Source organism: Hemitrygon akajei, chromosome 20 (assembly GCF_048418815.1).
Source record: "Hemitrygon akajei chromosome 20, sHemAka1.3, whole genome shotgun sequence".
NCBI lineage: Eukaryota > Metazoa > Chordata > Chondrichthyes > Myliobatiformes > Dasyatidae > Hemitrygon > Hemitrygon akajei.
Genome location: NC_133143.1, coordinates 27,891,276 through 27,912,935, shown reverse-complemented (window position 1 = coordinate 27,912,935; position 21,660 = coordinate 27,891,276). Strand labels below are relative to the sequence as shown.

The 21,660-nt window shown below is 38.3% G+C and overlaps 1 protein-coding gene across 4 annotated transcripts in view; it reads right to left on the bottom strand.

The window, feature by feature from the left end:
• The window catches only part of LOC140713675 (oxysterol-binding protein-related protein 10-like), a 178,876-nt gene that overhangs the window by 54,668 nt on the left and 102,548 nt on the right, over positions 1-21,660 (bottom strand). For all 4 annotated transcript variants that reach the window (XR_012095704.1, XR_012095705.1, XM_073024054.1 and 1 more), the window contains one exon: positions 11,281-11,427. Coding sequence is in view for 2 of the 4 variants with exons in the window: in XM_073024054.1 (XP_072880155.1) it covers positions 11,281-11,427 (147 nt within the window). In the remaining 2 variants the exon portion in view is untranslated. The remainder of the gene's footprint in view (positions 1-11,280; positions 11,428-21,660) is intronic.

The following is a 21,660-nucleotide window of genomic DNA, read 5'->3' as shown; positions in this document are numbered from 1 at the left end:
TTCAGCCACACTTAAAATAATTTCCACTTTTGAACAAGTCACTTAGAACATATGAAACCTTCAAATTCATACACGATTAAATTTTTCATACAAGAGTCATTGCAGTTTTTCCAGCAGAAAGGACAGGAATTATTAAATTCATTTTATTTTGCAATGTTTAGTATAAATATGTGCATCCATATATTTCATTGCTTGGAGGATTCAGAGAGGTTTTTATTCAAAACAAGACACTGAGTGGATTGCTTGTTTGCTATTGATTTTGACAGGATATTTTTAATTCTGGATTTACACTAGTAGAAAATGTCAGCTTCACAGTGATTCTAATAGTTTTTTTTATTATTTAACCACAGACAAAGATAGGGAAAAGGAAACAGATTGAGGTGCAAAAGCGACAAGAGAAACAGAACAACTGATAAATACATGGTAAAGAAAAGCACTTAAATATATAATGAATTGCAATCACTGCTGATTGCCTATAATTTCTGATAGTAATATTCTACAGCAGTTCAAAGTGTGTTTACATTGCAGTACTGTTTCTTGACAAAGATGCTGCGCCAACCACCTCGCGGTATTGCTTATCATTTTATTCATTAATAGCTACACATCAGAATTGGCACATCTAGTAACACTGAGAAACTGAACAAATTATGTTAATATTCCTGAATTCCTGGTAAAAGAACAGGTCTATGAATTTGTTGAACATCACATCTTGCAGTTTACTATGGACCAAATAAACAACAAGGGATCATTATAAAAATTTGCAAAGCTGGCAGGAAAACATGAACTGGCACCATAAAACGTTCATGATTTTTTAAAATCCAAACTATCAGTTTGCTTTAGTACTGGGTGACTGACACAACTTGATAGCAGAATGAAAGCGGAAATTGGAAGCAGCATGTACCAATCAGCAACATTTACACTTTCAATCTCCATAAACCTTCTGCCACTGGTCTGTTGAACAGCAGCAGTCTAGTCTACAAGCACTTTTTGGGACTACGATAGTGTCCAGGGCAAGGGTTCCCAACCTTTTGTATGCCATGGAGAAATACTATTAAGCAAGGGGTCTGTAGGCCTCAAATTGAGAACACTTGGTCCAAGACTGTGCTTAAGCAACTAGATACATATCCTGCCAATGTCTATATTTATAATGGAAACCGTACAAGTAAACTTGTTTACAAGGTTCCACTTGGTGTTGCTGCCATACCCAAAGAATGTCAAGTTGTTTTTTATATGTATTTTTTGTAAATATAGAACAGAGTGCTTAGAGCTTAAATTGTTGTCAGGGAATGCACCATGTTGTATAGGAGAAAATAATTACCATTTATAGATAAAATAATTTTATTAATTTTTTCAAATCTGTTTCAAAGTTCCTAAACTTAAGGCCGAGACTGAAGACCGAGTTTAATCGTAGAACAAAAATGTTCAACATGTATAACTTGTAACAAAAGGAATGGTTTAGATTCTAATCAAAGCCAAGGGTGATATAAACTCTCAAACTTCAGATATAATTAAAACTACAGAGGACCCATCATCCATAATTCTATCTAATATGATAAATGATCATGTATACATAACTTTACCAGTGGTAAGGTATCAGTTCTATATTTAGCAGGAGTTCTTTAGTCCAAGAGAAACTTCACTAGCCACAAGACTGGCTAACATTTTAATACCATACACTTATTTCAGTAGAGGATGCTTTAAATATACAGAAAATCCAGGTAAATATACCTCATATATACTTATTCACCAAAAATCTAGCCACTCAGTAACCAAGGAAGTACTCATATTGACCAAAAGGAAATAAGGTCTACAAAATTAATTACATGGCTTTATTTACTTTGGCCTTATGCAAGCAAAGATGGAAGAACATTAAAAAAATGTTCTACTGGTCAATTGAAGAATAATTTAATTACAGTATAGTCACTGAGCAATTTTAAGTTGCTTGAATATCTATTTTTGCTTTTAAGTTCAAGGAACAAGATTTGCTCTCTCTGCCTACTCTTTTGTGAAAGAAAACAATATTTTGCACCACTGCACTTGATAAACAAAAATGTAATTTAGCACTGAAAGAATCATAGCAAATTACTTTTAAATGCAACAAGCAATTTAATTTCCCACTTCCATTCTAGAAAACAAAAGAGATCAAGTATTATCTACAAAAGTTGCTGCGTGACACTATTATTCTTTCACTGCTAAACAGTGGGACCATTAATGAAATTTATGTGTTGGTGCACTGTCCAAGTAAAATAAATATAACATTTATATAAGTTGACAGCAGTACATCATTTTAACTAGCAAACTTATACTGGAGATTTTCCCCATTAGCTATTATGATTAATCCTACTCCAACTATCTGATTGCTCCCTACATCTTTTCTTTCTGAAATAGATTATTTACAGTAAAACTGCAGTAATCCAGCATACTCAGATATTAGTGATATTGGACAAATTTTCAGACATTTATTGATACTTCTATTTAATACCTAAACACACTTTTAATTCACAGTTTTTAAGATTTGACACAGAATTATAATAAATTTTCCAGTGACCAGTTAAGCTCAAAGCAAGCACAGAAACCAGGAAGGACCCTGTGAGTGGGAAGGATGCATGAGATCTTGGGTCCTGGTGATTGGGAAGGGAGTGTGGCACATGTCACCTCAGACAGATGCCGACCAACCAGAAATTTTGAATAGCTAGATATCAGAATATTAGATATTTACTGCAGTTCCATTTCAAAATAATTTATAGAATTTGATTCAGCAATTTGTGACAGATATTTCCTAATATAAAGCATATCATCCAAAGCCTATCTTCCCAACATTACTTTCAATGGTTAGAGATGATCACAAGTGCATGATCTCTTTAATCCTGCAGGCCTCCAAAAAAATTCTACTTTATTCTCAGTTCAATTTTACAAAGGCATTGACATTTCTCTCCTTAATTATTATCCTTATATGTGCAAACAGTATATATTTTGGGGCTGACTGACAGCATAGAAATAGCCCTAATGGCCCACTACATTCATACTGACTATTTGCACCCATCTATGCCTCCTTCACATCCTTCCTGTAAATGGAATGCCCAAAGATAAACAGAATATTCCCAATATTTAGAGAATTCAGCTTGAACATTTTTTTAAATGCCTGGAAAAGCTTGTAGGCTGGTGTATCTACCCACTTGATCCCTATTCCCTAGATCTAATTAAAACTATTTCTTGAAAGATCCATTTCATTTCTTTATAATTGACAAAATAGATTACTTAACATTCTGAAGCTTAAAGCTTCCTGCTTTACTGTGCAAATAATAATGTACCTTATCTAATATGATATCATCAACATATTTCAGTTATGTTCCCTCAGTTTGAGAATCCAACCTGCAACAAGTCAATACTAGACCCAAAAAAATTCATGGAATATCACTCACTTCATTTCCATTCTTTTAAAAGGTCCCTCATGCTTTCTTCCTTATCACCAAAGAATTCCATTTAGTGGTTTTCCACATAATTTAATAGACTCAAGTTCTCTCACCTCAGCTGCTATTTGTCTCTTGAGCACTTCATATTCTAAGGTAGTTCTGCAATTTCAGAATATTGGATTGACTGACATTTATTTGATGAATTTTATTGTACAGTATGGCATCATACTGTACAACTGTTTGCAAGTTTTTCACTTTCAACTATAGTTCAAGAACAAAGATTCTAATTGCAAGAATCAGCAAATTTTTCATTGTTCAAAAATTAAGAGCGTGTAATCAAATGCAGCACCATCTAGGGAACAATTGCTAAAACACTGCTCGTTTTTTGAATTTTTTTGGATTGAAGTAAGAGGGTAGTCAATGCATAACTATATAGCTTGAAAATCGAAAATAATGGAACAGTACATATTGTTGGTTTTGATAGCAATGGAGTATCATTTTTCCTGTTGGTTATAGTAACAATTTAAGAAAAGCTACAGCCAAACATGGTTAAAGCTTTTTCTAAAATATTTTTTTTTATGGCTTTACAGGGAATGGGGGAGGTGTGGTTCGGTGGGTCCAGACTAGTAGTTCCAAATTCAGTGCCCAATCTGTCAAATAAGCTGATCTCAGTACTTTGAGTTGAAGAGAAATGTCAAAAGTTACAAATCAATTGTGAAATATCTGACTATTATCTGCCTATTACTCTTGGAAAGTAAACTTCTGTAAATGACAGTCAAGTTTAGGATCATCTGCAATGTCACTACAGTTCAGTAAAATAACAATATTGGGGACATAAAGTAAAAACAGTACTTGGAGTTAGATACCAGACAAGTAAGAGTGATCATAAAACCCATGTGCCAACAGCCAGGCAAGAGGAGAAAACTGACACAAAAACAGGTCATCAATTTACTGATAAGGTAATACATTAAAAATCATATAAAATAATTACCAAATACACATATGCAATGCCTCATGACAAAATGTATTTAATGCTCCATATTCACTGGGTTCCAGTGCCTGAAGGCATAATGCAATCACTGTCAAATGATGCAAACTTTTCCAATCTCTGAAATTTTTGGTTTCAACTTATGTTTCAATTATCTACTAAAGTGACATGTAGCCTTATTATGATTACCTATCGATGACTACTCAGAAGTTCAGATTTAAAGTTAAAGATAACTTTGGAGATCTTGGATATTCTTCATCCTGCATAATGAATAGCAGGCAGAGCCAATAAAATTCAATATGTAAACTTCATTGTTCATTAGCATTTTAAAGAGTTAACTATGTTTTCCAATCATTACAGTAACTTCTTTAATTCTACAGATTATCAAATTATATATGTAATCATACATATTGTTTCCCTCATTATTTGAGTATTTCAACCTGTATGCACAAATGTGCACAATTAATAAATGAGATGAATAGACAGATTTCCCTTTAATAATGTCTCATTTGCCATCATCTTGTTCACATGTTCTCTCTTTGCTCACTGTTTATGATGGGCTGCCCTCAGCCTTACAGAGCAGTTTTGATCAGAGTGGCTAATAAAAGCAAGAAGATAGAATATAGCAACACATGAAAATGGATACGTGCTTCAAATTGTATAGGTAACCTGGCACTCTCTCCTATCTGCCCCAATTCCATAGATACAAGTCACACAACAAGTGACATTGTCACCTGGATGATATAGCTAGTCTGAAACACAGCAACACAAAAATATTTGAGATTTCAAGATGCTAAATAAAATTCATTATATAATGTTTTAATTTAATTTTCTCATTGTGGCCAAATTGCAGCGGGGTAAGCCAACAATATTCTTCTACCTATTGCTTATTTACATTTTCCAAGTAGTTTCTATGAACCTGAATACCAAGTGTTTTCCAGGGATGGAAAAAAAGTCTAACGGCAGAAACAGCAACCCTGAAGAAGTCAGAGTCAGGCTATCATCACATCTGGGAGACTGTTACACTCCCACTTGTACCAGTTGGGAGATCAATTAATGCCAAATTCTTTCTTCTGAATGTAGTTGGTGGAAATATTAGTATTAATGTATCAATGGTTTAACAATTTAAAATTGATATTTATTTCAACAACAATAAACACACCATAATTTTAGTTCTAAAATTTTTTTGATAAATGACTCTGATTCCAATTGTGAGAAGCAGGATTATTTCATCCTTGTAATTTCATTGAACTTGTTACATCATTGTTCAAATAGGCCAATTAATTGTGTATTTGCTTCAGGTTTTTCTTTAATATTCAGTTAACAAATGATGAACTACTTTAGTTCAATTTCTTTTATACTTTCCAATGGTTACTTTATTCCCATCTGTAGAGCCTTTAATAAATAGAGATTCTTGGAGTGTCTCTTCCATTGGAAGAAAAGAAACCTCATTTGATTAGTCTGATCCTTAAGAGCCAGTCCATCAACTAGAAGCTTTAAGGGACATTAAGGCATATTTGTCTTTTCATCCGCAGCCTTAAATCATGAGAGTTCAGTGACGCTCCTGTTAAGATGTCCAGGACCCAAGTTTTCCATGGCAAATATGGAGTCATTAAGATGCTTGTAGTTTTCTCCAAATATTTTGATCCTGGATATAAAAGGAAAACAGAAAAAGTATAAAGGAAATACCTACTGCACAAGACAGATAAGGCTATTGAGAGCTCCTACAATAAAATCTTGGTAATTATTTTAAATTGCCAAGAGTTCATTTCCATCTAACCCACCTGTCAAAGAGCATCTGAGTCATTCTGTAGTTGAGTCCATTTCAGTTACACCTCTGCATGTCATTAAAGTGATTGTGTGATTTTCCTGAAATTAATGATATGTCTCCAAGGCATTAATATTATAACAGTAATTTCTATTTCTTTCATAAATCTATGGTAGAAAATTACATCCACGAAGACCTACAATGGTTTAACTCTTTATGTTAGGAAGAGTATGATTAGGTACATGCTTGCACTCTCTTCCCTTCCACATTTTTATTTCTTTGCAATGGAGACCTGAAGGGAACAGCAAATCATTATTTTTTCTTTTGTTAATACCATTCTAATGATTCCATCATTGTTACAGTGATATGTTAAAAAAAAAGGATTTCAGGAATACCCATGTAAAAAACGTTCAACTGGCTCTTAAGACACTGAAAATGTCAGTGGGAAACATTATAAAACAAGTCCTTCCATCAACATTGGATTAAGAAGCAACACTAGGTTTGAATCCAACTTTGTTATTATATGAGAATTTCATAGTCTGTAGTATGGCATATTCTGTTGATAAGATCCTGCCAAAATTTGTATAAAGGCCTGGAAGGTAGCACAACTATTTTTTTTCTTAAATTGCAACAAAATATCCCTTGAAAATTTTCTTAGTAACCTTTGTCACTTTCTTAATTATCTGTGTAAAATAGCTGCCATATCACAACAGTAACTAAACTATTGAAGTATTTAATTCATTTTAATGTAATTAAAATGTCTAAAGACTATTAAAGTCATTAAATAAATTCAAATCCTTTTATATCAACTGAAAGCCAACTCCTTAAGATGATTACCTCCAAATAAAAATCTTGAATAGGTTGATTTCTAATTGTGAAAAATTTTCCATTTCACAGCAGTTTTCTTTCAACTAAATGACATCCCTACACAATTGGGCATTTTTATGCTGTCTATAGATACCCTATAGCACAAACAAAACTCATTCCACCTTTATACAGAAGTACTGAGAGGTAAGCGGAATGTTCCAACTCCTGGCATAATAGTCAAATCAGTCAAGTTTCTGATGCCACAGTAAAGTTAAAATTTATAATAAGCAGGATGATTATCTAGATTCCTGTAGTCTTAAGCAACCCATAACCTCTTCCAAGATGTTTGGATAGTTCAAGGAAAATGAAAAGTCCAGCTGTTAAATTTAGTACCAGTGAGAATTGCTTGATAACTGCCACATACCTGACAATGTTACTTTGCTACCTTGTTTCTATCCACTGATTACAGGGGCTGTTTATATCAAAGTAACCAAGACTAATTTCTGAATGCTTTCTGGTGATCATGTTCAAAAACCTCTTTGCTCATTGAAAAGGAACTGTATCCAACATATGTATGAAAAATGCTGATTCAATGTCTAAATGAATCATAAAAACCAAACCAGAATCTGAATTGATTGGATGCAAATCTTTGAAGGTTATCTTGCTCTGTTGAGAAACCAGGTAGGACTGAAGAGACTACAGACAGAGGTGAAATAATTTTGTAAGTGGATCTGATGTGTTTGAAAAGCAGAAACTTACTATGTATTACTTTCAACATTCTAAATGCAACCTTTATCCAGACTTGATTCAGATTTTGACCAGACAAAATATGTGAATTCATGAGGGATTCTTATGAAGACTCAATGACCTCACACCAATGATGCACAATTTTTAGGAATATTACTAAAATGAAATTATGATATTCTTGCATGTCTTAATAGCAGGTAATAGTATCAACCAGAAAGCTACATATGTGTCTTGATCAACCTGTAAACTTACAACGTAAAGTCACTTGAACAACTTGATTAGATAAGAATTTCTTAATTTTACAGTATTTTAACAAAAATATTAAATTCAAATTAATGTGTGGGAAAATAATTTGAGTGAATGAGTAATTTAATTTAATACGATTGATTTCATCTTCTGTTTTAAAAATAGTAATCTTTGTTGATTTTCACTACTTTTCCTATTCAAGCTACATGCATATAGCTATGGATATCTGGTGAAATATTCATAGTAAAACATTAATAACTATTGAATTTAAAGACATTAAAGGGAAAATCATTTATATACAATAAGCAGAGTCAGAGTTCTGTAGCCATTGAAACACACATCCATGCCTTACATTTTGCCTATGTACACTAATCCCATCTCCCTGCATTAGATCCATAACCTGTTCAAGTACCTGTCCAAATGTCTTATAAACCTGTACACGTTTGTAATTCTGAAACCACATCCTCTGTATGATTAACTTGCCCTCAGAACCCCTTCACCTTAAATTTATGCCATCTTGTTTTTGATGCACCTATCACAAGAAAAAGATTCTAATCATCCAATCTGTCTATGCCTGTAATAATTTATATGTACGCCCACCAGGTGTGCTCAATGGAAAACAAGCTCAATTTGTTCAATCCCTTCCCATATCTGAAAACCTCTAATCCAAGGTAAACACCTGGTCAAAAACATAAAGCTGCTAGAGGAGTCAAGCAGGTTCTCATCCAGAAATACTGACTATTCCTTTACTTTCACAGCTGCTGCCTGACACAATGAGTTCCTCAAGCAGCTTGTTTTATTAGCTCCAGATTACAGCATATACAGCCTCCTGTCAACAGTCAATATCATGGTAAATCTCTTCTATACCTCTTCAGCACAACCACATCTTAATATAATGTGGCAGCCAGAATTGCATAAAATACTCCAAGTGAAGTCCAACCAGTGTTTGGCTAAGTTATAACATACCTTCCCAATTTTTAATATATGTAATGCTCTGGTAAAGGTTTTACTGATAACATTGTAGGGTGTTTCATGTAATGGTCTTTATGTAGAAGCAATGGTTGTGTTTCTGTTAAGAGATAAGGGATGCTTAGGAATGTGGGCCATCCAATCAGGAGAGTGGAACGGGGAGAAGGTTCTAGAGAAGGCTGGGGGAGCAGCTTTGTGACTGACACCAGTGTGGGTTTTTATCTTTGTTCGGCAGGAGATGAAGAGCAAACCCGTCATAGGATTCGATCCAGAAGGAAAACATGATTCGATGGAGCTAAGGCGTGGAGGTCTACAAAGGATCGGTGAATATGGCTTTTGGAAGATCTGAGCTCCAACCTGTGCACATTTGATTGTTTAATTATAATGGGCCCATTTTTGATTTTTTCTTTCCTTTCTTTACTGACTCTTTGGTTAAGTTAACATTCACAAATATACTTCTTTATAATTGTATGCAGTGTGCAACCAGTTATTTCATGCCGACGGGTGATTGCCGGGGGCAGTAAATCACACAGCATTCACACAAAACTGGGTTTGGGTGGGCGAGATTTCCAACCCCACGGATTTGGCAAGTCCAAACTCATATACACCTTAGATGTACAAAGCCTGAGAAAGGTGGGTTCTCGCTGCGGAATCCAATGGCTGTTATAGAGAGCGGCTAACGAGCTGCATTTCCAGAGGAGCATAATAAAAGGGGCTTCATATACTTAATCCTATTTTTCAAGAAAATTATGCCATATATTTTCTTCACTAAGCTATCTAACCATATACCCACTTTCAAGAAACAATAGATTTGAACCCTGTCCATCAAAATTCCTTAGTATCTTACCATTTACCATAAATGTCCTACCCCAATGGGACTTCTCAAAACAGATCACATCAAACATTGGATTTAAATTCTATCTGCCAGCACTCCATGTAATTTTCCATTGGATCTATATCATACCGTTGTCTTTGACAACCCCATTTGCTATTATAACACCAATTTTCATATCTTTTGCAAACTTACTAATAATATTCCCTACCTTCCCATCCTTCATTAATATTTATCACAAAGATCACAGCACTAGTTCCTACAGTACACTAGTCACAGATTTTCCATTAGAAAGACATCCTTTCATTCTGTCTGACAGAGGATCTCGTCCTGAAACACTGACAGTCCATTTTCCTCCATAGATGATGCCTGACCCGTTGAGTTCTTCCAAAATTTTGTGAGCTGATCACCCTCTGCCTCCTCTCATCAAGCCAGTTTTGAACTAACAAAACAGGATGCTGAAGGAACTCACTGGATCAAACCATGGATGCAAAGGGGCAGCGATGTTTCCAATCAAGCCTCTGCCTCAGGACACTAATTTCAAGGCCGCAAACATGAGCCATTCCTTTGAATCTTGCACTTGTGAAATTGGCCTTCTCTCAGCTTAGGACCTCAAACCTTTCCAAAACTACATAGATTTTGCAAGTTCCCTAAAACATTCTTTTAAGTTACTTTGTAACTACACAGACAAACTACTTGTACTTTTAAACACACGTGTATTGATCTTCCTAATGGATTCCCCATTTCATTTTTCCATACCTTCATTAAACTGTAGTCAATTTAAAAGAACTCAACCATTTATGAAAATTAAACATCCAGATTGCGGACTTCTTACATTGTTTTTCACCATTTCAAAATCTAAATGAAAAACAAAAGCATTAAGCCAAGTCCTTTAAAGTATTTATTAAACTGTTGTCTCAGATTCTATAGATTTCATTAAAATAATAACTACAACTTAAAAGAAATAGGTCAAGTCACCTCTGACACATTTATAGGTTCAACAATATTTTCCAACAGACCTATTGCAGATAAACTGGTAGCAAACAGAATTAAACAACTACATCAGACATAATAATAGCATTATAGCACATATTTTAATTACGTTATCAGTATGCTACTGAAATTAGCATCAGAATGCTAGTGAATCAAGAAATATTCTGCTGAAGTGGGTCCTCTTAATATTACAAACACAGGTCACCAGAAAGTGCTGTAAGTGCCAGTCATCAAATCAATTCAAGGCACTTCAATTTTTTAAAAAATTGCCGCTAATGATTTTTCAGTTCATGGTCTTAAGCGAAGGAAATAGAAAGAATTAAAATAGAATAACAATAGTTAATGTTGTCAAAGAAAACATTGAATAAAGTATTTCTTGCATCCATTGATCAATAGTTATTCTCCCCCATAATTGTTGACTAATTAAGTAACAGTTTACCAGACAGCAAACAAAACCCTTCATTTAGTATTAAATATATTTGATTTCACAAGTTGAACGGACAAATTCATTACATACCCTAGTGAGGTCCATGCCAAGTTTCAGTTGTGAAAGGAGGTGTAATATAACACTCCGTTGCTCATCCATAACTCCTAAATCTTCTTCCACATTGTCTTCATTATCTGTTATCTCATCTTCATGATTTATAACTTCAGGACATTGATGCTAATAAAAAGAATATTAATTACTTAGAAAATCAGGATAAAAAACTTTTTCAAAGATTGTACAGTTGTGTGTCAAATACAGCTTTTCTTTTCCTGCCCCCTTTTTATACTGTATTTCCCTTTCAACAGGAGAAATAAACATTACAGGAAGAAAGTGTTAAGAGAGATTTCACAGCACAGCATTGTTTTTCCTCCATCATCTACATCAACCATTGCCTTAGATCAGAAAAATAATGAACTCACTCTGTATGACTGCTAACTATCTGATGTCCAAATATGCCATTACACTCAATGCAAGTATTGTTACTGCAAGCCTATTGGCAGAAGGTGAATGGAGCAGGCAAGTTTCACAGAACTTACTGTTAGCTTTCTTCAACTCTCTCCAATTTACTGGATTAGATATTAACTAGATATGAAACCATCCTCTTGTGTCATGTGACATCAGTACTCACAGCATTAATTGAAGCAGCATGCTTTGCTTTGTGGGCACCATCATATTCAAGATGTAATTAGCTTCTTCTGAAAGGCTCTGCTTATATTCAATGGTTTAAGGTTTCCTAGTAATCTTTTATTCAGCATTTAAGTGAAACCAAATCACTATAATTTTTAATCTATTTGCTACCATAACTCTCAGCATTAATAAAGCTCTTAATAGAATGAGCAGTTGAAAAGGTGTTCTTCATCTGAGATCCTTTGCACATATGTTCTTGAAAAGCTTCAGCTACCACTTATTTAAACCCTTTCCATGGAGAAAAGTGAAATAAATAAGATGAACTGCTCTCTCAAATCTATCATAGATTTAAGAATATAGACCAGGACAACACAAAAAAAAAGGTCCTTCGGCCCACAATGTTGAGTCAAACCGATTAAATTAGTAATCAAATGACCAACACTTCTGCCTACACAAAATCCAGATCCTTCCATTTACCTCAGAATCTCATACCTACCTAAATATCTCTTAAAAATCTTAATGTATCTGCCTCTACCGCCACTCCAGTCAGTGATTTCCAGGCACCCAGCACTCTGTACAAAAACTTGCTCTCACAGCTCCTTTGAAATGACCCTTTCACCTGAAATGCATGCCCTCTGGTACAAGACATTTCTCTCCTGAGAAAAAGATACTGTCAACTCTATCTATGCCTCTCATAATCTTATAAATCTCCCCTCAGCCTTTGCCTCTTCAGAAAAAAACAACCCAAGTTTGTCCAACCTCTTTTTATAGCACATACTCTCTAAACCACGCAGAATCCTGGTAAACTTCTTCTGCACCCTCTCCAATGTCTCAACATCCTTCCTATAAGAGGGTGACCAGAACTAAATGCAATACTCCAGATGTGGCCTAACTAGAGTTAGAGTCTTGCCTTAACAGTGTCTCTTTATATTTAGCCTACCAAGATGCAACACTTCACATAAGTTCTAAATGTTCTAAGTAAAATATCCCCACATTACTGAGAAAAGAGAACAATTCCTGTGGAAATTTGCCAGTACAACTTTCTGAAGGCAACCTTTGGAACAAAGTTCAGAACACGTTGGATCAAATTCACAATTTGGTCTAAGCAAACCACACGTAGGCCTCCATTGCAAGCATGCATTTTTACAAATGGTAATCAATTCCCCTTGATTAGCAAAGTTTAAGACAGTTCAGTTTTTCAGGGTGAAATCCCATGAAATGAGAATATATTGATATAAACTCTGATTAAGTTTTACCAAATTTTAAGAGTTGCAAAGAAATTGTGGCCATTTCCCTCATGGGGAGGAATATATTTAGAAGGCATTGCCCTTGTATGGCCTGTTTTGCAATTACTTGGAGCAAAATGAGATACTTAGCTGCTTTCTGCTATGAGAGTTGGAAAAGATTTGAAAATCAAGGGAATATATGTAATTGAGTATCAAGGAGTTACAGGACAAAAACAAAAGGCTGCAGGACCTCAATAATGGATTAAGTTCTCACCACGAGTACAAAACTAAATACAAATAGTTTAGGAGTAGAAACCACTATTGACCAAAATAATTTCCTCATTTCAAAAAGGTTTTGTTAAGAAGTTTTATTTCTTTAGGCTCTTTGAGGAGATTTGATATGTTACCAAAGACTCTTGCAAATTTCTATAATGTATAGTGGAGAACACTCTGACTGATTGCATCACAGCCTGGTAAGGAGGTTCCAATACACAGCATCACAAAATGGTGCAGAGGGTTGTAGCCTCAATCAACTCCATCATGGGCACACCCTCACACCACTGAGGACATCTTCAAGAGGCATCCTCAAGAAAGCAGCACCATCAGTGAGGACCCTCACCATTCAGGATATGCCCTCTTTTCATTATTACCAATCAGGGATGAGGTACAGGAGCCTGAAAGCCCACACTTAATGAATCAGAATCAACTTCTTTCCCTCCATTTTCATATTTCTGAACAGTCAATAAATCCATGAACTCTACCTCGTTATTCCTTGAAATGTTGCACTATCATTTTGTAACTTAGTAATTTTTCTTTGCACTGTACTGTTGCTGCTAAATGACAAATTTCACATCATACAAATTAGAGATAATAAACCAGATTCTGAATTATTACACTGTGAAATTATTGTGCTGTTAACTGTATGGCTTATAAAAACATGGTAAATTGATGGTTGGCCTATTTGCCCTACTACCATTGATACTGTTCTCTTCCCCATTACCAAGTGTGCTCTGAAGTACTGAGGTCAGTACACTGAATACTATTTAATTGACACTAACTGACATTTGGGCCTTAGCTCTTAAGAGGAACTAACCACTCGATCACATTCTTGCTGAAGTTTCCTGAATGAATACTTTTCATTAGCATACATATTGAAGCTGGAAAATTCAGTGAAGGAGTGGTTGGAGCTCCAGTGCAGGTCTTCATAAATAAAGAGGGTATACTTAAATGTCCTGGCAGGATTAAAGGTGAATAAACATCCAGGATTGGATGAAATTTATTCTGGGCTGCTGCAAGGGGCCAGGGACAAATGCTGACCTTCACTAGACACATCAAGATACCAGATGACCAGAGGTCAGCAAATGTGTTCCCCTTTTAAAGAAAGGCAGGAAAACAAAAATCCACTAACTGTAGACCCACAAATTTAAGATCAGTGGTAGGAACAATACTGGAAAAATATTCTGATAGTGATAACTGAAGATCACTTGGAAAAGCAGGGATTAATGAGAGGGAACACATACTTTTTTCCATACATGCTGCCTGGTCTGCTGAGTTAGAAAACATAGAAAACATACAGCACAATACAGGCTTTTCAGCCCACAAAGCTATGTTGAACATGTCCCTACCTTTACCAATAGCCCTCTACTTTTCTAAGCTCCATGTAGCTATCCAGGAGTCTCTTAAAAGAGCCTATCGCTTCCGCCTCCACCACCGCCACCCCATTTCACACACTCACCACTCTCTGCGTAAAGAACTTACCCCTGACATCTCCTCTGTACCTACTTCCAAGCACCTTAAAACTATGCCCTCTCGTGCTAGCCATTTCAGCCCTGGGGAAAAGCTTCTGACTATCCACACGACCGATGTCTCTCATTATCTTATACACCTCTATCAGGTCACCTCTCATCCTCCGTCACTCCAAGGAGAAAAGGCTAAGTTCACTCAACCTATTCTCATAAGGCATGCTTCCCAATCCAGGCAACATCCTTGTAAATCTCCTCTGCACCTGTTTTATGGTTTCCACATCCTTCCAGTAGTGAGGCAACCAGAATTGAGCACAGTACTCCAAGTGGGGTCTGACCAGGGTCCTATATAGCTGCAAAATTACTTCTCGGCTCTTAACCTCAATCCCACGATTGATGAAGGCCAATGCACCGTATGCCTTCTTAACCAGAGAATCAACCTGCATAGCAACTCTGAGTGTCCTATGGACTTGGACTCCAAGATCCTTCTGATCCCCCACACTCCCAAAAGTCTTACCATTAGTACTATATTCTGCCATCATATTTGACCTACTAAAATGAACCAACTCACACTTATCTGGGTTGAATGCCATCTGCCACTTTTCAACCCAGTTTTGCATCCTATCAATGTCCCGTTGTAACCTCTGACAGCCCTCCACACTATCCACCACACCCCCAACCTTTGTCTCATCAGCAGATTTACTAACCCATCCCTCCAGTTCCTCATCCAGGTCATTTATAAAAATCTGCAAGAGTAGGGGGTCCCAAAGCAGATTCGAGGCACACCACTGGTCACCGGCCTCCATGCAGAATATGACCCGTCTATAACCACTGTTTGCCTTCTGTAGGCAAGCCAGTTCTGGATCCACAAAGGAAGGTCCCCTTGGATCCCATGCCTCCTTACTTCCTCAATAAGCCTTGCATGGGGTACCTTATCAAATACCTTGTTACCATCCATATATGCTATATCTATGGCTCTACTTTCATCAATGTGTTTAGTCACATCCTCAAAAAATTCAATCAGGCTCGTAAGGCATGACCTGCCTTAGACAAAGCCATGCTTATTATTCCTAATCATATTATGCCTCTCCAAATGTTCATAAATCCTGCCTCTCAGGATCTTCTCCATCAACTTACCAACCACTGAAGTAAGACGCACTGGCCTATAATTTCCTGGGCTATCTCTACTCCCTTATTTGAACAAGGGAACAACATCCACAACCCTCCAATCCTCTGGAACCTCTCCTGTCCTCATTGATGATGCAAAGATCATTGCCAGAGGCTCAGCAATCAACTCTCTCGCTTCCTACAGTAGCCTGGGGTACATCCCGTCCGGTCCCGGTGACTTATCCAACTTGATGCTTTCCAAAAGCTCTAACCCATCCTCTTCCTTAATATCTACATTCTCGAGCTTTTCAGTCTACTGCAAGTCATCCCTACAATCACCAAGATAATTTTCCGTGATGAATACTGAAGCAAAGTATTCATTAAGTACCTCTGCTATTTCCTCCAGTTCCATACACACTTTTCCACTGTCACACTTGATTGGTCCAATATCTCACATCTTATCCTCTTGCTCTTCACATACTTGTCGAATGCCTTGGGGTTTTCCTTAATCCTGTCTGCCAATGCCTTCTCATGGCTCCTTCTGGCTCTCCTAATTTGATTCTTAAACTCCTTCCTACGAGCCTTATAATCTTCTAGATTCCTAATTTTTACCTAGTTTTTTAAACCTCTCATAAGCTCTTCTTTTCTTCTTGACTAGATTTACAACAGCCTTTGTACACCACGGATCTTGTACCCTACCATACTTTCCATGACTTATTGAAACGTATCTACTCGAACCCCATGCAAATATCCCCTAAATATTTGCCACATTTCTTCCGTACATTTCCCTGCGAACATCTGTTTCCAATTTATGCTTCCAAGTTCCTGCCTGATAGCTTCATATTTCCCTTTACTCAAATTAAACATTTCCCTAACTTGTCTGTTCCTATCCCTCTCCAATGCTATGGTAAAGGAGATAAAATTGTGATCACTATCTCCAAAATGCTCTCCCACTAAGAGACCTGACACCTGACCAGGTTCATTTCCCAATACCAGATCAAATACAGTCTCTCCTCTTAGGCTTATCTACATATTGTGTCAAGAAACCTTCCTGAACACCCCTAACAAACTCTACCCTATCTAAACTCCTCACTCTAGGGAGATGCCAATCAATATTTGGGAAATTAAAATCTCCCACTACAACAACCCTGTTATTATTACTCCTTTCCAGAATCTGTCTCCCTATTGGCTCCTCGATGTCCCTGTTACTGTTGGGTGGTCTATATAAACACACAGTCGAGTTATTGACCCCTTCCTATTCCTAAGTTCCACCCACAGAGACTCTGTAGACATACCCTCCATGACTTCCTCCTTTTCTGCAGCTGTGACACTATCTCTGATCAACAGTGCCACACACCCACCTTGTAAGCTTCCCTCCCTATCCTTTCTGAAACATCTAAAGCCTGGCACTTGAAGTAGCCATTCCTGCCCCTGCACCATCCAAGTCTCTGTAATGGCCACAACATCATAGCTCCAAGTACTGATCCATGCTCTCAGCTTATCCACTTTATTCATGATACTCCTCGCATTAAAATAGACAAATCTCAAACCACTGGACTGAGCACGTCCTTCTCTATCACCTGCCTATCCTCCCTTTCACACTGTCTCCAAGCTTTCTCTATTTGTGAGCCAACCTCCCATTCTTCTGTCACTTCAGTTCGGTTCCCACCCAGCAATTCTACACGTTTGTAGTTTAAACTCTCCCCAAAAGCCTTAGCAAACCTTTCCGCTAGGATATTGGTCCCCCTCAGATTCAAGTGCAACCCGTCCTTTTTGTACAGGTCACACCTGCCCCATAAGAGGTCCCAATGATCCAGAAAACTCAATCCCTGACCCCTGCTCCAATCCCTCAGCCACGAATTTATCCTCCACCTCATTCTATTCCTATACTCACTGTCATGTGGCACAGGCAGTAATCCCAAGATTACCACCTTTGAAGCCCTGCTTCTCAACTTCTTTCCTAACTCCCTGTAGTCTGTTTTCAGGCCCTCTTCCCTTTTCCTACCTATGTCGTTGGTACCAATATGTACCACAACCTCTGGCTGTTTTCCTTCCAACTTCAAGATATCGTGGACTCGATCAGAAACATCTCAGACCCTGACACCTGGGAGGCAAACTACCATCCACGCTTCTTTCCTGCGTCCACAGAAAAGCCTGTCTGACCCCCTAACTATAGAGTCCCCTATCACTGGTGCCATCCTCTTCCTTTCCCTACCCTTCTGAGCCACAGGGCCAGGCTCTGTGCCAGAGGCGCAACCACTGTTGCTTCCCCCATGTAGGCCGTTTCCCCCCTCCCCCCAACAGTACTCAACCAGGAATACTTTTTATTAAGGGGGACAGCCACTGGGGTACTCTCTGGTACCTGCTCCTTGCCCTTCCTTTTCCTGACTGTTACCCACTTCTCTGTCTCCTGTGGTCCTGGGGTGACTACCTTTTGCTCCTCTCTATCACCTCCTCACTCTCCCTAACCAGATGAAGGTCATCGAGCTGCAGCTCCAGTTCCCTAACACAGTCCCTAAGGAGCTGCAGCTCGACTCACCTGGTGCAGATGTGGTCGGCTGGGAGACCGGGAGTCTCCAGGACCTCCCACATCTGACACTGAGCACAGAAAACTGGCCTCACACACATACCCTCTGTGTTTATTTTAAACAGATAACCTACCTGACCTCAACCCTTTATTGCCGAAGCCCCGTTGAGCCAAAGCCTTCCAACTCTGTCTCCCACTACTCCGTTGCCCGCTCCTCCGATGCCCACTCTATAAATCTGCCTTCCCTTTAAACTCTTCCCACTGTTCTCACTGGCCAACCTCCATGTTCTTGCACAGTCATGCCCCTTTCAAACCGCTGAAGGAATAACCGTCCCTTTTCAACTCCACTCGCTTTTAAACTCTTCCCGCTGTTCTCACTGGCTGACGTCCACACGCTTGTGCAGTCGTGCCCCGTTCAAACCACTGAAGAAATAATCTCTAGCATTTTGTGTGTGTTGCTCGGATTTCCAGCACCTGCAGATTTTCTGTTGTTTGTGATTAATGACAGGAAGCCACATGGCTTCATCAAGGAGCGATCCTGCTTCAACAATTTGACTGAATTATTTGAAGAGGTAACATATCCCTCTTAATCTATCCAAAAGTCTTTTAAATGCTGTATATTGTAACTGGACTTACTTTCACCATTTTGGGTTTTTTTCCCTATAGTATATGCACCTGTGCACATGATAATGACCTCAATTTTGACTTGACTTCCTCAGGACCTCTTTCAATATACACATGACCATTGTGTGAAAAACATGCCCCTCAGATCCCCTTTAAAATTTTCCCTTCTCAGAATCAGGTTTATTATCACTAACACATGTTGTGAAATTTGTTGTTTTGCAGCAGCAGTAGAGTGTAATATAAAAATGAATAGAGGTTAGAATAAATATTGGAAAAAGGGAGCAAAATAGTGAGGTAGTGTTCATGGACCATTCATACATCAGAAACCTTAAACCCATACCCTCTAGTTTTAGACTTCCTTGCCCTGGGAAAAAGACTGTGACTATCCATCTTTTCTTCCCTGTTCAAGATTTTTTCCAATCTCTATAAAGTCTCCTCTTTAGCCTCCGCCACTGCAGGGAAAGCAATCACAGCCTATACAATATCTCCTTATAATTAAAACCATCCAGTTTTGGCAACATACTCAATCTTTTCTGCACCCTCTTTAGTTCAATCATATGCTTCCTATAATATGGCAACCAGAAATGCACCCAATATTCCAAGTGTCATCTCATCAATATCTTGTAGAGGTGTAACATGTGTTACGTTCCCCAGTAACCGGGTGACTTATCAGCAAAGATAGATAGGTCCGCTGAAGCCTGATGCTACTATTTTCAAACGTTTTTATTTATAAAGGGGCACAAACGTATGGTTAATACAAAACATTCAGATCATATACGTCGTCACAACTCAATCTAAAGCACAGGTATAGTAATAATCAATCAGAAATAAGCTCTATCGTTGTCTAGGGGTAATGTAGATATATATTGTTTACTGGATATCTAAAAGTCTTTTGCGGTCACTGCAGTTCCACCAGCTGCCGTCGGTTGTGGTGTCGCGTTGGTGCACTTTTGTTAGAAAGAGAGAGAGAGGTGGGATGAAAGAGTTACCCAACAGGTTTTCCAACCTGGAGGAGTTCGGTTTGTCGGAGCCTCGTTGGGGGAATGAACGCTCATCTGTGGCCTCCCCTGTAGCTAAGCCGTTCTTCCGTTGTGGGGTCGCCAATCCCAGGCAAGGAAAAGACGCACACGAACCCCACCACCGGCTGTCGCTATCAAAACGCTGTCATAGGATCTCAAGCGCTCTTCTGGTGCGTCTCGCGCCCCGCCTCGGCAGCCCACCTTTTATCTGGACTGGCAGGGTTGTAGATGTCCATCAGGGTGGGGGGGGGCGAGGCAATCCTTCCCCCATCACCCATCTCACATTGCCCTGAGATTTTGCACGTAGGCCAGTTCCTTATCCCACAAAGGTGTCTCCCAAGACAATGGCTATGTCCAAGGCTTTTGTCTTGTTGAGTGACCAGCCCACATTCCAAACCGTAAGGCTCTCTCTCTCTCTCTTGCGATTCTCACAAAGGAGGGGGCTGAGGTCATAACACCTCCCCTCTTAAAAGTTTTTTACCAGCGGTTGAAAACAGGTTGGTACAGATTTTTTTTTCCCTGGACTCTAACATACTACACAAGCTTTTCTCTTCACAGAGTACTACCGTTATACATTCCAGTCAGTATCTAAACAGGTAACAATTACAGTGCCCCTTTCTTTAATATCTTAACCTCACGTACCGTACTAACGTCTGGTAGCATCAAACTTCAGCTCAATAACCACCTATTTTTATTTATTTTCTTCAGCCACACAACTAAGGAGGTGTGATCTTAGCTTAGGTGCAGCTACAAAAGTTTATACAAATACTAATCGTTTCGGTCGTGTTATTTCACTGGCAGGTCTCCAAAGGGGTTGTCTTTATATTTCACAGGCTTTGGCGCAAACCCCGTACAACCGGCGTTGCTGTTTAAAAATGGCATTTCTATTAACCATCGCCTTTTTTCCAGTGAGCCCCCCCCCCCCCCCGTGGGGAACTTGAGTAATTTGGCGAGGTACTCTCCCACCTTTCCTTTCCACAAGGGTTATTCTCTTAACTCCGTGTCCCCAACCTAGTCCGTCATGGGAATTTCCACCCAATTCTTTAATGCTACACAGGTAGTTAACCCTTTTGTCAAAACCATGCAGGCTGATGTGTTTCAGTTTGAACCTTTTCCTCCGGCCGCATTTAAATTTCGGCTTCCTCACAGCGCTTTCTTGAATAACAATAGCATGTGGGGCACCCTTACATTCCAAAGCAACCTGTAATCGATGCGCAGGCATCAATCTAGACTTTAACTTTTTTTCATTCGATTTGGGAACTACAGATTTACCGTTCTCCTCCACAACAACAGTTATCTCCCCATTAACTCTGAACACCCTCTTCAGCACAACCATCTGGGAACGCACACTTCCCAAGGTTAACCCTTTCTTCCCTGAACCAAGTCTATCTGATCCAAAAGGACGGCCGTCTCGTCCAGCTGAGTCAAATACCTCAGACTTCTTCTGAGCTCCGTGACTAGGTTCAGGACCACGTGCATCCCCATCTTGGACACACTCAAACGGGGCATTGGCCTCTTCCAGGCTTTCAATACCCGTA